This window comes from Aythya ferina, assembly GCF_964211825.1.
Source record: "Aythya ferina genome assembly, chromosome: 12".
In the NCBI taxonomy this organism is placed as follows: domain Eukaryota; kingdom Metazoa; phylum Chordata; class Aves; order Anseriformes; family Anatidae; genus Aythya; species Aythya ferina.
In genome coordinates, this window is record NC_140308.1 from 15835830 (window position 1) to 15851589 (window position 15760).

Sequence of the window (15760 nt, forward strand, 5' to 3'; positions counted from 1 at the left end):
TCATTTTTTCTGCAAAACCTCAAAGGTTAATTATTGTATAAAGGTAGAACTATGTAAAAAAAATAATAATTTCTATGTACATATTTTTCTTATTTTGCCATCATCTAACGATAAATGCATTCTCTTTACAAGTCACAGAAACATTAAAAGAATGGTGATGTGTACTACATTTTAACAAAGCATAAGAAACAGTGATTCACTGTTGCATGAGTTACGTTTCAGGAAAATAGAAAATAAGACATATATTCCTGTAATGCAGATTTTCATTTCAGTATCTTCCAATACATATTGCTATAGCTTCCAGCATGGAAGAAAGCTAAAGACTGAGTTTGAAAGCTGGTCAGGCCAATATCCTAAAAATAAAGTAAATTCACAAAGTTTTGATTCCCGAATATCCTGATGCTACAGGTCTTATTTCACACCATCTGAAAGTATGTTATCTTTACCAGCCATAAGCAAGAACTGTAAGAGTTGGTACTTTTTTCACATCAGTGTTCACAGTGTCTCCTAGAAGAAAGCTGTATTTGTTGTTCTGTCCAAACAGACAATTTAGTTCAAAACAAGTACAGTTAAAAAGTAATACGTTACCAACTGATGGAAGTCAGCATCGGCTGGTGTCATATATGGCAGTCTACTCTCTCCAAGTTCTTCAAGAAGCTTTTTCTTCTGTTTTGGGGAATAACATTAAAACATGAAGTTAGACTAAAAAGCAAGATAAAAAACACAGTTAAGTATGAAAACAGTTGTATTAAAAAGATAAACATGCAGTAACTGCTCTTATTACCTTCAATTCTGGAAATGTAAATAAATAAAAACGGATGTGAGATCAGTGAAGCTTTTTCACTTAACAGTAATTCAGGTGAAGTAGTTTCAGAGCACATCAGTATTTTTCCTCTTATATTCTCTAGGTAATCAGTCCTTATAACACAGATGAAAATTCATCTTCAGAACTATTCCTACTTTGACTCTTGATTTTCCTTTCTTTTTTTTAGCTTTTTTTTTTTTTCTGTTTAAGTTTGTGGGTCCAGTAGGTACAAAGCTCATATTCCACTGAATGGAATAATAGCATACTTTACTAAAAATAATGAGCCTAAATGTTGGCCACATTTTGAAGTGATTCCTGAAATGGCTGTACGAATGGGGAAAAAAAGACAAACTAAATACCTACGGCAAACTTTTGCCTCCACAACCTGACATATTCTAAATGCCATATTCAAGAACTGCTGTCCCAGGAGATTAACCAAAACTCTGGTTTGATGCTGTAGGTGAGCTAAGAACCAGCTGACTGAAGAGGTTCTCTCTGCCCCTTTTTCTCTTAACTCCCTTTTCACCTGTTTAGGAAGGAGTGTCTCCACCAATCTTTAGTTAATACTACTGCAAAGAAATTGCTAAGAAAAAGCCTGGTTTTCCAAAAACTGTTCTTCCATGTTTTACTAATAAAATTTAAATGTTTGTATGCATTACAGAGTTAAGTATGCAGCTAAGGACTTTGAAAGTGCAAGAGAAGCTTGAAACGAGCTGTCAGATTTTTGGAGTGGAGCAATCCCAATCCATGACAAGTCCATCCACATTTATCCATCTAGGGTCAGACACTACACTGACATGGTACAAACTGACGTTAACAAAAGTGTTAAATTGTTACAGTGGAAGTACTGCCCTAGAAAAATTACATGATTTTCCCCTTATTTCTTCCTCTTTTTTTAGCCTTCAAAGACAGTTTCTTTACAAGTTTCCATCATTACCAAAAACTTGCTAATAAAAATACAACTCCAAGATCATAAAACTATGTTTGCCATAGTGTTTGAATATTTCAGACACCAAAAGGATTCCAATTCTCATTTTTATTGAAATATTTTCAACTACAGAAACATCACCAGGAGAAAAAAATGACGTTGCAGCTCGCTCAAAACTTATATTGTATGAGGAAGACCAGACAGAAATGGAATACAGTTTTCAAAAGAACAATAAAGTGGTGACACAAAGGAAAAAAACAAGATAGGTTAAAAACAGGGGTATAACAAACACTTTTCTAGAACTAAATTATACAGGAACAGCTACTTATTTCATCACCTGGATGTCGCTGCAGTATTTTGTACTTTTCATCATAAATTTCCCTCATCATAATCAATCTTTTGGGGTTACACCTGTTTAATACGTCCTATATACAGGTGTAAATAGAATTTGTCAGTATTGGAAAAACCTATCTTTAAAAAAGGGAGAAAGTAGTATTTATACATTACGTGCTTCTGACCTATAGCAAACCTATGAAGCGCATTAATAAACAGTCTATTCTGTAGCAGAAATTTCACAATTCCTTCAAATTTAAGCATCAAGGCAAATAACAGACTTAAATCCAGCAAGAAGTGTAGAAATGTTGAGGTTTACAACTATCAGTTCAGCCAAACTAAAATTAGAGCAGGCAGTTCTCATATACTCATCTCCACATTCACAACCTGCCATTCACCAACTCTTCCAGTACTGACAATAGCAGCACTGAAATTTGAAAACTATAAATGTGATTTCTCTAGGTCTCTAGTCTCCGCTGGGGACACATGACATATTGACACGAAGTCATCGGTGAAACCAAGCATAATGCAAATTTAGATTAAGCTGGCAGAAAATGATGTGCTAATACACTGCATGTTCCAAAAAAGATTGCTACGATTTTATTGCATGAAATCACCAAACACATTAAACCACCTTTGTTATACGCAAAGTAAAACAAACTGCAGAAGGAAATCCTACATTTCAACATGGACTCAACTGGGGGAAAAAGAGAGGTGGGAAGAAGAGAGATTCTGACAATTTCTTTGTCAAGTACCAGGCTGTTGGCAAAATGCACACCACATTAAAATGCACCCTTGTGTATAGGCAGTACTAGTTCCCATCTGATTGTCAGATCTGGCTAAGTGCTGCTCCTCAGCTTGATGCACAGACTAATATACGCAGCTGGGTGGTATAACACGCTGCTCATCTCTTATGCAAGAAGCTGTCACACAGATGTCAAAATTATCAAGCTATTCTCAAATACCTCCAAAAAAAACCCTGAAGATCTAGCTATACTGGCTGCCTGATGCCACGTCTAACTGTTACACCAGCATTGCTTACAGGCACTTCTAACAGGTAAACCCCTAAGCACAAAAATGCCTTCACTTGCAGGTATCTAGTATCTTAAAAATATATTTTTTAAATTGTATCCTTAACATTTGAAAAATTATTAACAGCCTAACAGTTTATTCAGATATCAATATTGTTTCTCATGCTTTAAATGCCAGTAAGATTTTTTATGCGTGGCTTAGCAATGCCAACATGTGAAAAGACAATTTTGTGTGCATCACCCCTGTGATGTCCTCACACACCATGCACTGTTCAAGAAACCTCTGAAGAGTCACACTTGGGCTTTCAGAGAATGAAGTGAGTACCAGAAGCACTGATACCCAATTTTAGAGTATGCAATGAACTTATATTGTTAATATCTTTCAGATATTGTTAATATCTTTTAGATATTAACAATATGTGCCGTTTATTACTAGAAGTGGATATACTAATGAGATGGTTGGTTGTAAAATTCAGCAAGTGGAAGAGTAATAGGTAGAATCTCTCAAGCCCAATCTGGACGTTTTTTTTCCTGCACAAGTAACTTCATGGTAATAGAAGTAATGCACTGTATGTTACAGAGCAGGAAAAGTAATAGAAACACAGCTAATACATATCAAAGTCAGGCCAAAATGCAGTTATATGCACATGGTTCATTATTTTCAAATTAAGCAATATTAAGGAAAAGATAGACTTAATGGCATTTTCTGGTGAAGGAACGTGACTGTAAAAATTTTTGCAGCTGACATATTTCCCTGCAGGGTGTCAATACTGTTCTCAAAAGGTTTCATTTCTCTCTTAATTGTAAGGCAAAGAGTTCAATATCTAGGCTACAAAGGCTTGTGCTTCAAACGTACAATTCCCACTTAGTTTCATCACCAAGCAAGTCAGAAGACAACAGTCACTTTCCAATTTATAGATCATTGTTTTGGCTGGAACAACACATCGAGAAAGAACTGTATTGGAAGTGTATTGCCATATTACCTGAATTAGTACAGAAAACAAGCTTAAGGCCATAGCATCTCAACAATTCCTAACGCCTAACAAAACTGAAAGCATTAAGCAAAGTTTGTTTTTCCAGTACTTCACATAAAATGCACTCAAGAAGTTATTGAGGAAGTTGGGTTTATGCACACAGGCAGACTTAAGTCAAGGCAAGTAGGATGTGCCTCCAAGATAACCCCCAGGGCTATCCGCCGTCCTGCATTTCTCACAAATTCAGGGGAAAACATCAGCTTCTCTACACCAAGTAATCTCCCTGGGCCTGGAGCAGCATCCCATGCAGATGTAAGACGTCAGTCACAAGTCTAAGACACAGACAGACACAATGCCTATGAAATATTTAGAGATGTTAGCTTTTAGTTACACAACAAGCACTCATTCTTATGAACAGTTAAAATTTATTCAAACTACCAGATCCCCTAAAACATGCCTGTTACTCATTGTTCTAGAAAGGCTCATCTTATTATTTCCCCAAAAAAAGATTTTACAGAGAGGAGAGGATTTCAAAATCGACATGTGCACTCCCAACCTATGAGGGAATGCGAACAACCCTGCATTCAGGCTTAGGGTATTTACTTTCCCCTTACAATCAGCATTGTGCAGAGCAAAGCGAGAGAGGAACCACACTATAGAAAAGATGCATGAAAGAAGATAATTCAAACAAAATGAGTGTCTCACTGTTGCATTTATCTACCTCTTTTCTTTTTATTCTTACGATTACTTATTTTGACTCATTTAGACATTCCTTATTTGCAATGCTTTCGTGTACACATCATAGTGGGGAACAGCCATCTTCTGTACTCTGTCTCATGCCAATTTTACACTGTTGAGAAAACTGATGCAGGATGACAATGAGTAAAGTCCAGACACTTAAGTCTTGTTGTCTTCAGTGCAATCCAAAAGGTTATCGGGGACTGCAAGGCAGGCCTTACTCGGAACGCAGACTCACGACAGAGAACTCTGAACCACAAGCTCAGATGCAAACTTCTCGGTTTCCATAAACCCCTCCTTGTTCCTCACAGGAGCACACGCAGTAAGGTCTGCCTGGGTTAGCAGTCGTTGTTGCTGTTTTTACATTAGATATGTGGATTTACCTCAAGCTGTTCTTGAAGAAAAGTGTTAGTGCTCTGAAGTGAGAGCTCAATGGCTTTATAAGGGAAGAAGATTATAAATATTTTATATGGTCAGAATTGTGATAATACTAAGGCCCCATCTAGGAAAAAAAGCCACTGCTTTACAGGAACTTGCACAACCTTATCCCCTAACATACTTTCACATCTTTAAATTAAAAAAAAAGATCAAATTCAGGATAGTTACTCAAGACAGGAATGTGATTTTTGAAGTTGACATTTCTTTAAACTATGAGGCTTTCCAAGTGTTAGCTATTAAAACTTCATAGCAACCAAGATCATTCAAGTGGCTCACTAAAACCAGTTATGTCAGAAACGAACCTAGAGTAATAAAAAATACATTTTAAGTGCACTATTACAGCTTTTATTTCTCCATTATCACATATATTAGATTTCAGAACTTTTTTCCTTCAAATTATTTCTGCAAATGCCACTCATTAAAAGATCTTAAGGGACCGGCCAATTTTACAGCACCATTTATTCACATGAAAAAGTTATATTTCCAGATTACCCTTCATTATACTCAAGACTTACCAACAGCCTTGTCCATGCTACATTCTTTCTATAATCCAGCCCATCAAAGCCTCTGGCAGGCAACGTGACCATATTACACTGCACTTTGCATCCTACAGCTCTTCTGCCTGCCCCATGGTGCTATATGCCAGAAACGTTTCCATATTAATGACAAGAACTCATTAGTATTTCATTATTTATGACTAAAGACACCAGCCCATACCAACCCCCACCTCAGGGCGCCGTTATTTAACGCAGCCGCCACACGCCTCAGCCGCGCGGCCCAGTTACCGAAGCAGCAGGCCGCAGTTTAAGTGAGCTGATCAGGAGAAAAGCCACGTAACGGGCTGTAATGCACACAGAGACCAATTTCTAAGTGAGCAGCTGTCTAAAAGACCGCTCGATATCTTCCCTGTGAAGGTACTGTTTGCCTTTGCTTACTAATTTCAACCTCTCCTGCCCGTCCTTCTCTCATAAATCTGCAGGCCCAGTTTTGGGACACACAGGGACCGGCCATGCGTATGCACAGCAGACCCGACTGATGTAACTGAACCAAAAGGTAATTTATGCACTGAAGCAGCTTGGCAATGCGTGAAAAGCATCTCTGCTAATCGTAACCCCTCTCTCCCCACCTTGATGTGTTACGTGCCCCTTAATTGTTGTTTTAACCTACAGGAACACTGTTCTTTAGGCCCATGGCAGCTAATGGAACAGAACTGGCAATTTTCTTACCCAGTTGAGCATAGATTAGTCACACGTTGTTTATCGTAAGTAATTATAATAGAAATTTGAAGTGATAAATCATTCAAACACAGCCTCTTTTTGCTGACTAGATGTCCTCAAGTCTCCTCAGTGTAACTATCAAACTTACACCAATATTGCAAGCATCTGGCCACCATCAGCCAGTCCTTGTTCCTGCCACCAGGCGTGCGTCCTCCAGCAGGTACCATTTGGTAAGCGGATCAGCTGTATTAGGCGAGGAGCAAGAACATTCAAACTCTGGGTGAAAACAATGATCAGGTTTCAATCAAATCTCCAATCCTTTTTTCTTCATACACATACAGGGAACAAGAGCACACATGCACCTAAGAAAATGTTTAAAAGAGTAGATACTTCTAGATCAGTATGTTGTTTGTGGATCACAAGGAACAAATGAGGATCCTGGGACATCTTCCATGTCATTCTTTGCATGGTTTTTTTGAAAAATTGTTACAGTTTCTGAGAAATTAAGTTTCATAACAAAGCAGCTCTTAATCAATTCACCTCTAGTAAATCAGAAGGCAAGACCTTCCTGGTGACTATCGTCAGGAATTGCTTCTGCACGACGTAGCAAAAGTACCCCTATCCACCCAGTCCCAAGAAACCAAATACAAGGGAGGTTGACCAGGTGTGGAACAATGAACAATCCTTCAACACAGAAGAGATTCAATAAACTTTTAGATCAGGTAAAATAAAAACAAATAACCCGGGCTAATATTGACATTGGAATTCATTCAGCACTGCTGTCTGCAGTCTTGTCAGGTTTTAGGGATGCTCAGAACCATTAAGACTCGCCACAGCAGTTTGGGAAGCATTACACACCTGGGATGAAAAACCGCATGAGCTTGCTTGGGGCATACCACGGAGTAGGCACAAGCTCTTGAAGGAACAAGAAATAACCTGACCAACACCCAGAGAACAAACCTAGGACTTCCAGAATTAAATTAAAGGGCTGAGAACTTCAAATGCAGATTCTGAATCTTTGCAATATGTTTACAGCTTCCATGGAAGTAGACAGACATCTTTCAAACATGAGCATTTTATTGAGTCTTGACCCAACTACATGGCCCCTTTAACTCCGAGACAGAATAAAAAGGAGGGAAACTCCTTAAAAGCAGGGAACACTTCTGAGGAAAAAAGAACCCAAAAACACTGAGAACAAAGCATTTTCCTCTCAGAACAAACTCCTCAGAAAAGCTCCGCTTCCCCACTCCCCAACCCCTTTGCACCTCTCTTAAGATGGGACCTTCAGTTTCTATGGAAATAGTTAAAGATCTAAACTTACACGGTACTAGTAGATGTGTGCATGAAGGCATGCACCGTAAGAAGCAGACATCTGGCTTTGTGTTGTGAAAGAACAACTGCATGGAAGTCACTACAAGGAACGCAATCAGCTATGACTTTCATAGACCCTTACAAAGGTTTGGGTTAGCAGGGACCTTAAAGATCATCCAGTCCAACCCCTAACTTTGACAACTTCTCTTTGGAGATGGCCTTCACCAACCAGCTCAAGAAAAAAGTGGCCATAGGAAAAAGGCAATGGCGGTATTCCTGAGGGAAATTTAGGCTTGTTGATCAAGGTAAAACCCTTTGAACTTGCAACTTCTGCTGTGGGTACAGCTATTTTAGCCTCTTATCCCACTGCATGCTTCCCATTCAAATTACTGAAGCTGATTCTTAAGATTCCTTCCATGATTGAGGCAAATACTACTGCTTACACATGAACTATCACAACCACCTGCAAGATGAAAGATGCAATGAACTTTCGTGCAGCTTTCCAGCATTCCCAGGAAACATTGGGCTTCGCAGCAGTCCTGGTATATAACTACATCTATATTTTACATGTTAAAATATCACCCAGAAGAAGCAGATGTCAAAAGTAGAGTGAAAATAAAATGGATGCTTGAAAATATATAGGTATTTCCTTAAGTACTTAAGCTTATCATCAAGTTTGGTTTCCAAAGTCCCCTTGATACCAATTCTGAAGATAGTGTAAATGTAGAAAGAGCAGGTGCTAAGTGCAAATGCTTGTGCCATGCAATCAGCTACAAGGAAGATCAATAAGCAGCTAGAGCATTAAATTTCACCAACTGTAACTGTCATGTCCATTACACACTACTTGAACATCTTTGTAGGCCTTTTTATTTTTTAAGCATAAAAAGTTATTTTTCACAGATCCTATTAGTAGAATAAGCACTATAAAACTATAAAAGCACTTACAAACCTACTAAAATTTTAAGACCTTTATAACCATCTTAGACATCATATATGATTATTTAAGAAGATTCTTCACCCCATAATGAAAAGACAGGAAGACTGTTGAATGCCTCTAAAATAAAAAGAAATGTGTTCCAGGAACACTCTTCTTGTGTGTCAATTGCATTTCACCAAATACCAATACCTTTTATAGGACGAACTTGAGTTTATTTTTGAGATTATACGCCACAATTAAGAAAATCACTGCAGGAGACAAAAGGGGTACAACAACATCCCCTGGAATTCAGCTGTACAAGCAGCGCGCTGCTGCCTCTTCTCTTCAATTTTTGTGACCTGTCCTTGGAAAGGACACGATAAACACACATTTTCCTGCAAGCATTTTTCACACTAGAGGAGCCTGTGAGTAGAAGCTTGGTGCAAGTTCCCCGCCAGTCCTCAATTTAAAGGCAGCCATCCCTGATTTGCGATCATGGCTACAACAAATCTGGTGTCACACAGATTGCCAACGTATTTCTGAAACAGCACAGCCAAAAATGACAATTTTTGAAGCTACACAGGAGTACAGCGTGAATATAGTTGCATCATTTCTACAGCCACTTCAAGGACAATAACCACCGATTATATGAGGGAGATAAGTTTACCTTGAGCATCAATATTTGTACAAGAGTATTCAGTTGCAAAAGAGCAACTTGTACCATTTTATAGTCATAAAAGTAACCTGTGTGACAACACCAAACACTAATATGATAGAACTGATGATTTTGTGCATAAACTGCACCGCTGGTCAAATGATGACAATAACACTCGCTTAGAAAACCTGCAAACTGCAGCTGTTGCCTTGGTTTTATAAGGCAACTATTAATGAAACCCTGTTGAGTTGGGCATCCAAGTTCAAGAAGAACATCTCTATGTGAGATTTAATGAAAGAATTGGGTTTCTTCTCATAACAAGAATGAGTTAAAGAAAATGTATACTGTACAACTCAGAGGTGGTGAACAAAATTTTAAACTTAGTTAATTTTGTTTAGTTTGAAGGCTTTGTTTTGTTCACAGCCTCCACAATAAGCCACATAAGGAACAGAAAGCTAGCACTTAACATTAGGTTGGCAGCCAACATTAGCAAAATTCAGGGTCTGAAAGAGTATTAGGCAAGTTCTGACCAGAATCACGGAGCACAATTTAAAAGAAAGGATAATTAACCATTGGAGCAGATCATCACTCCATGAGATGAATTTGCCTTCATGGGAATTCTTTTTATATCAGGTTTCGATGCTTGTCTAAATGATACGTTTTAGTTCAATGGTTCCCAAACTGTTCAGACCAGACTGTAATGAATCACCCATTTTTCCCCAGCTTCTGCACATACAGCCTAACCAAATAAACAGCAGGCAGCAGAGACACTGACTGAAAGTTTGATTCATCATGTTGCCAGTTACCTGTGGTCAGTGAATCAGGAGACACTGGTCTGCTTCTGTAAGAATGCATTTCATTGAAGTCCTAAAGCTGGGGTTAAAAACTCGCTTCTCCATCACAGCTCACGCAAATTTGAGAAGAGCTGTCGGGGTCTGCATTTCACAGTACGTGGTTCGTTTACAGTAGAATTAACGTTTATCTACTACAGTTAAATGCAATATTCCATGTTTTTTTTTTCCACTCACATTTTATTCTTAAACTGTCTTTGGATAATTTAAAGAATAAGCTTAGGGTGCACTAGCAGGTAAATAAATAGACAAGAGAGCACTGATCTACTATGAAAGAAGTACAACTGCTGAGCCATTTGCTTTGTGCCAAACCAAGGTACACTTCATAATGCAAATCAACATTTTGCTTAATACATTTGTCAAGCCGAGTTGAGAACTGTCGCCACCTCCCCCTGCCAAATACTGCTGTTTTAAAAAAAGCAATCCTAACTCTTGCAAAGACTAATACATTTTCTAGTCCTCATTTCTATTACTTGCATATACAGACATTTCGTATTATTTTTTCCACTGCTTGCAGTGATCAGGTCCAATTGTGCTATTCAACTCCTGTGGTCACATACAAAACTGATTCCTTAAGTCTTCTGTGTACATCTGATCTGTTCAGGGAGACTTGACTTGCCCTCCTCCACGTACGCTTGTATTCCTAACTGGCCTACAAGTCAAGATAGCCCTGCTGCTATCACTGCCCATAGGTAACGAATGAGACTGAGCACAGTAGTGACAAGTCTTTTAAAAATCATCTCTTCCCTTTCTCCATGGTGTGTTCTCAAATACGTCTATCTGACAGTGAGAAAGACAGGCTAGAAGAGAAAGGACCAGACCACATTTCCCCTCAGCTCTCCTCTGTCCTGTTTGTTGTTCCCTTCTGATGAAAATCAAAAAAGCCAAACTCAGTTTATACTACTGCATATGCCAACTGCCAAATTTAACAAACAATTCCTACAAAAAGTACTAAAGCATTCAAGAATGGTTTCATTTTATTCTCCAAACAAGTATAGAAAAAAGGCATAAGACTGATCTGCACCAGATACTAAAGCAGTTATCAGGATGATAGGAAAATAAACATCTTCCATCAACTCGGTTATGATATTCATGGATTCAATTCTAAAGTGACCCAATAAATGAAATGCACCAAAAAGGGGATTCTTAAAAAGCACATAATTGTATATAAGAACATCAAAGAGCTCACAGGTGAACTAGGAGAATTGAAGGAATAGGAATGGTGAGGAGAGAAAAACACTTCATAACAAATCCACAAAAAGCCTAACACAAGAGTAAAACTTCACAGAGAGGTTTGTTCCAAACTCTTACAAAATTATTTTTGAAGGCATGCATGAAAGTCTCTGTCCAAGTGAAAAGATCACGGACACCTTAACATTCTCAACTCTGTTGCTTCCTTACAGCATACAAGACAAAAAGAAATTTCATTTCCCTCAGAATGTCTAACAAGGACTTAAATCAATTATTTTGTAATTTGGTACAGTGGTTTTGTAGGTTGGGGGTATTCTGAACCTGCAAGTCAAAAATCTAGGCCACCTTTTTGACACATGCTTTTAACACAAATGTGTGCTGAGTGACAGCAATGCAGATGCATTAATAACAGAGGCTGAGGGCACGGAACTGAGATGAAAAGAAGGCTGCCAGAGCTACCACTGTTCTTATTTGCTGGCTTACCATGCCATATTCCTTCCCCTTCTACACCAGAATTGCTTCAGCAGTAACTAAAACTAAAAGGTGAAGAAAAGAATGAACAGCACAGGAAAAATATTATATATATTTATTGGAAGGGGGGATTTTAAAATTCAAACCTATCAAACACCAGCAGACGATAGTTGATATTTAACACTACATATGGCAGGAAACCCATCTAAACTAGAAATGAGAAAGGTTTTTTTTTTTGTTTTGTTTTGTTTTTTGTTTTTTTTGGTTTTTTTGTTTTTTTTTGTTTTGTTTTGTTTTGTTTTAAATACAGCCTGGAAACTTGAGGCCCTATGTGAAATGGTTTGATGGTCTCAGTGCAGAGCTGCGCTTCCATATGATAAATGTCCCAAATCACTGTAATTTGAGTTAGTTCATTATAGAGGGATTTCATTAGATTTTTGCTTCGAAGTTGAACTAAAACCATATACCTTTACCTAGTAATTTTGGCAATCTTTAACTCTATTTGTCCTTGCCACCACATTTGCAAAGAAATATGAGAGGGATCCCTACCGCAGCACTTATTCAAGGACCTTTTCTTTTCCTTTGCACCAGAACAATTTCCAACATAGTGACTCATTTCCAGCTACTGAAGTGTGAGAAAGATATTTAACTTGTGCTTGCTACCCCTATTTTCATAACAGGCAGAATGTTTGAATGTCATCAACAGTACAGAGATCACCTCTAAATTGCGTAAGAGATTTGTTCCTCTAAAACAAGAATCCCAGGAATCTGTACAGAACTTGGAAAAGCATTACACCAGGCTTCTAAACATGCCGTTATTCAGAGACAGCGTACTCTGATTCCTACAGCCACTCATTCAATTTCTTTGTTCTGGAAGCTGACAAGTTAACTATTCTGTGCTTACAAATTTTCATTAGCCTATTAAAAAAGACTCAAATTTGTTTGCACTACACACCACGGGAATTAAAAAGTAGTTAATATATACCTATTCCAAAGTACTGTGCAGAAAACAGCGGTGTTGTACAGGGCTTAGGCTCTGACCCGCTTAACTTCATTCCCAGAATGCACGATCCATCACGTACAAAAACACTGAGGAAAATGTGAGGTGTTAGTAAGTACCACTGTTAGTGAGAAATTCTGCTAATTATTACACCAAATAAGCATAGTCAACAGGCCAGAGCTGTGAGAGGGCATGTTTCAGGGCATTAAATGGCTGCCTTGGATGGAGATGAATATATTACACTCTGCCCTTTAACAATAAAACAATTTCCCTGACACTTACAAACCCAGGCAGTTCCAGCAGCAGAGATGAAGAGCTCAAGACTGTACTTGGCATACGACGATGTTTCAGTGCCACCTAGTGACGTGCACTTTAACTTTATTGTCTCCTAAGATTTATAGAGCACAAAAAGTTCAAGAGCTAACTCAGCTCAAGCACTGGTGCCTACAGGACCAGCGAGCGGCCGTGCTCCTTGCGAAGAGGAGACGAAGGAAGGTCATGGTGCAACAACCTCCTCCACCTTCTGTGCTATTACAATACTCACTTAGAAGGCTGATAAAGGTTTATATGCACTTCAATTACCAGCTGCTCTTACAGTCAAAAAGAAATGCCTTGCACAAACAGACAACAAAGTGTGTACCAAAGCCTGTACTACGCACAAGGTTTCAATAGCCTGGGTATTTTATCAAATTGATTTTATTCCATCAACTTAAGCTTTTTCAGAGAGACTGTTTTTCCCTGTTTGAATGAAATTATTTGGAGTTTTTTCACAGCTTAAGAACACATTTAAGCACATTCGTTCCTTGTTTGAATTTTGACACTTCGTATGCTTCTGCCACTGCATCTATTTCACATCTCCATTATCCTGTTGCGCTTCTGCTGAGTAGCACAACAGCAGAACTTAGGCTGATGCAGACTAACTAAATTTGGCAGGGCAACCTGGCCTCGGAAGAGCCAGGAAGAGGCTGAAATATTTTATGCAGACTATAAAATAATGCACATTGAATACCAGCACAATGGTCTACCAGCAACAAAAGCTACAAATCCACAAACTTAGATCAAGAAGAGATTGCAAAAGAGATGCTTAAATAATACAGAACAATCCCTGACTAAAACTCATTCCTGCACTGTGTGCAGCTTTTATTTCACATGATTTTAGAGAAAAAACAAGTGAAAGCTTGGATTAACAAAGTTTATCAAGGCCACCTGAAATGGTAATTCTTACTTTCCAATGATTCAAAGCCTAAATACATCGTTGCACATACAGCCATACTAGTAAACCATTGCAAAACTCACGTTAATACTTTTTCTAAAAAACAGTTGAAACTTTTTGCTTTCTTCAGTACCACATTCCCTAAAACACGATATGAAGAGACCACAAGGGGAGAAAATCATGGTATTGGACAGTGGCCCTGTTCTGTGCTCCACCTGCATGACTTCCAGGATAACATGGGACCAACTTTTACAAGGAAAACAAATTACACAATGTACAACCACAAACTAAACTATTTGTGCACAATGTTACCTGGCATTCATTGCTTCCTGTTCCTAGTAAAATAATCATTTGGTGTGAATGCCAATGCCCGTCTGTTCTGGTACACCCTGCTCACTTCCTAAGCAAGCTGCACAACTCTGACCAAGTGTCCCCACTTGTAAGCAACCACTAATTTCCTCCAGCATCGTTACCCAATGTAAACACCATTTTCCACACAGGTGTCTCTCCCCAGTTTACTCCCCTCCTCCAAAAAAAGTTTTGTGGTAAATGTATGAACATTTTTCTTCCCAACGGGATCAATGATAGCCCCTTGACTCACTGCGAGTTTTCCTCGCCTACACTGTCATTGGGTAAGGATCAAACAGCACAGCCTCAGCTACCACATTTACTCCTCTCATCTAACAATCTTGTACCTCCGTAGTGCGTTGACAACACACAGGAATACACTAAGAGGCAGTTCTGATTGAAATTTATCTCTATCACAAAATTTTAAATGAAAGATGCTTACAGATAGCTTTAAATATTCTCAAATTTCTGAAGCAGCAGGGAAAAGTGTGCATGTGCTCAGGTCCTGACTCTTACAGGGTCAGGACCCTGAAAATTATATTATTCTGCTAAAGATGAACAAAGAATCATCTTTATTTATGTGCATCAAAAATAACAGAAAAGATGTGCAATCCAACATGATTTTTGAGTTAAAATTCCTACCCTGATGATCAGACTAAGACAACATAGCCCTGTGGATTAAACCTTTTCCAATGTTAGACAAATTGCTGTGATGTAAGGAGATGTCAGGCACTGCAGGACTGACAGACCTTCTGAAAGCCACCTGGGGAAGCTTCACTCATTGGACTGCACACTAAGCTCAGAAGCCTCTAGTGCAAATACACTTCAGATGTTCAATCTCTGCCTTAGGACTAAACTGCTACCACAAGAACCATTATTGCCCCTACTTGAAATAGCAAATAATAAAATATATGTATAATCTTGTTCCTTCCATGTAAGAGAATTCTGCTCATGGCTTCTCAAATCATGTCTCCAGAAACAGGGTTCTTACCATAAATGTATTTTCCTTTACACCTCTAGAAAGGCTTCACTGACCAATGCTTAACTTGTCATATGCCTTGGACGTTTCACGTTCATCATCTTCCATATTCCAAGGGATGCTTATTTCTTACAAACATTGATGACTTCAGCATGGCTAGCCATGTGCTAAGGAATGAACTGCATTTCTCCAATGAAACCAGTAAGCCGAGGAACAGCTCTGAGTAAAAAAGTAAAACAGCTCCTAGTACACATTTCCAAGGAATTCTGTTTACGCAAAGCCATTAAAAAAACAAACTGTTATCACTTAAAACTGTATTTGCTACCACAAATAAATTACTATATTAAAAAGTCGCTTGATG

General features: G+C 38.4%; 1 protein-coding gene across 7 annotated transcripts in view; it reads right to left on the reverse strand.

Moving 5' to 3' along the window:
• FTO (FTO alpha-ketoglutarate dependent dioxygenase) overlaps positions 1-15760 on the reverse strand; it is a 245289-nt gene that overhangs the window by 202751 nt on the left and 26778 nt on the right. For 5 of the 7 annotated variants that reach the window (XR_014697170.1, XM_084533344.1, XM_084533339.1 and 2 more), the window contains exon 2: positions 589-666. The exons of 1 other annotated variant lie outside the window; for it this stretch is intronic. Coding sequence is in view for 5 of the 6 variants with exons in the window: in XM_084533344.1 (XP_084389470.1) it covers positions 589-666 (78 nt within the window). In the remaining variant the exon portion in view is untranslated. Of the gene's footprint in view, positions 1-588; positions 667-15411; positions 15640-15760 lie in introns of those variants that run through there. One more of the 7 variants, XM_084533341.1, reaches the window with a different exon arrangement.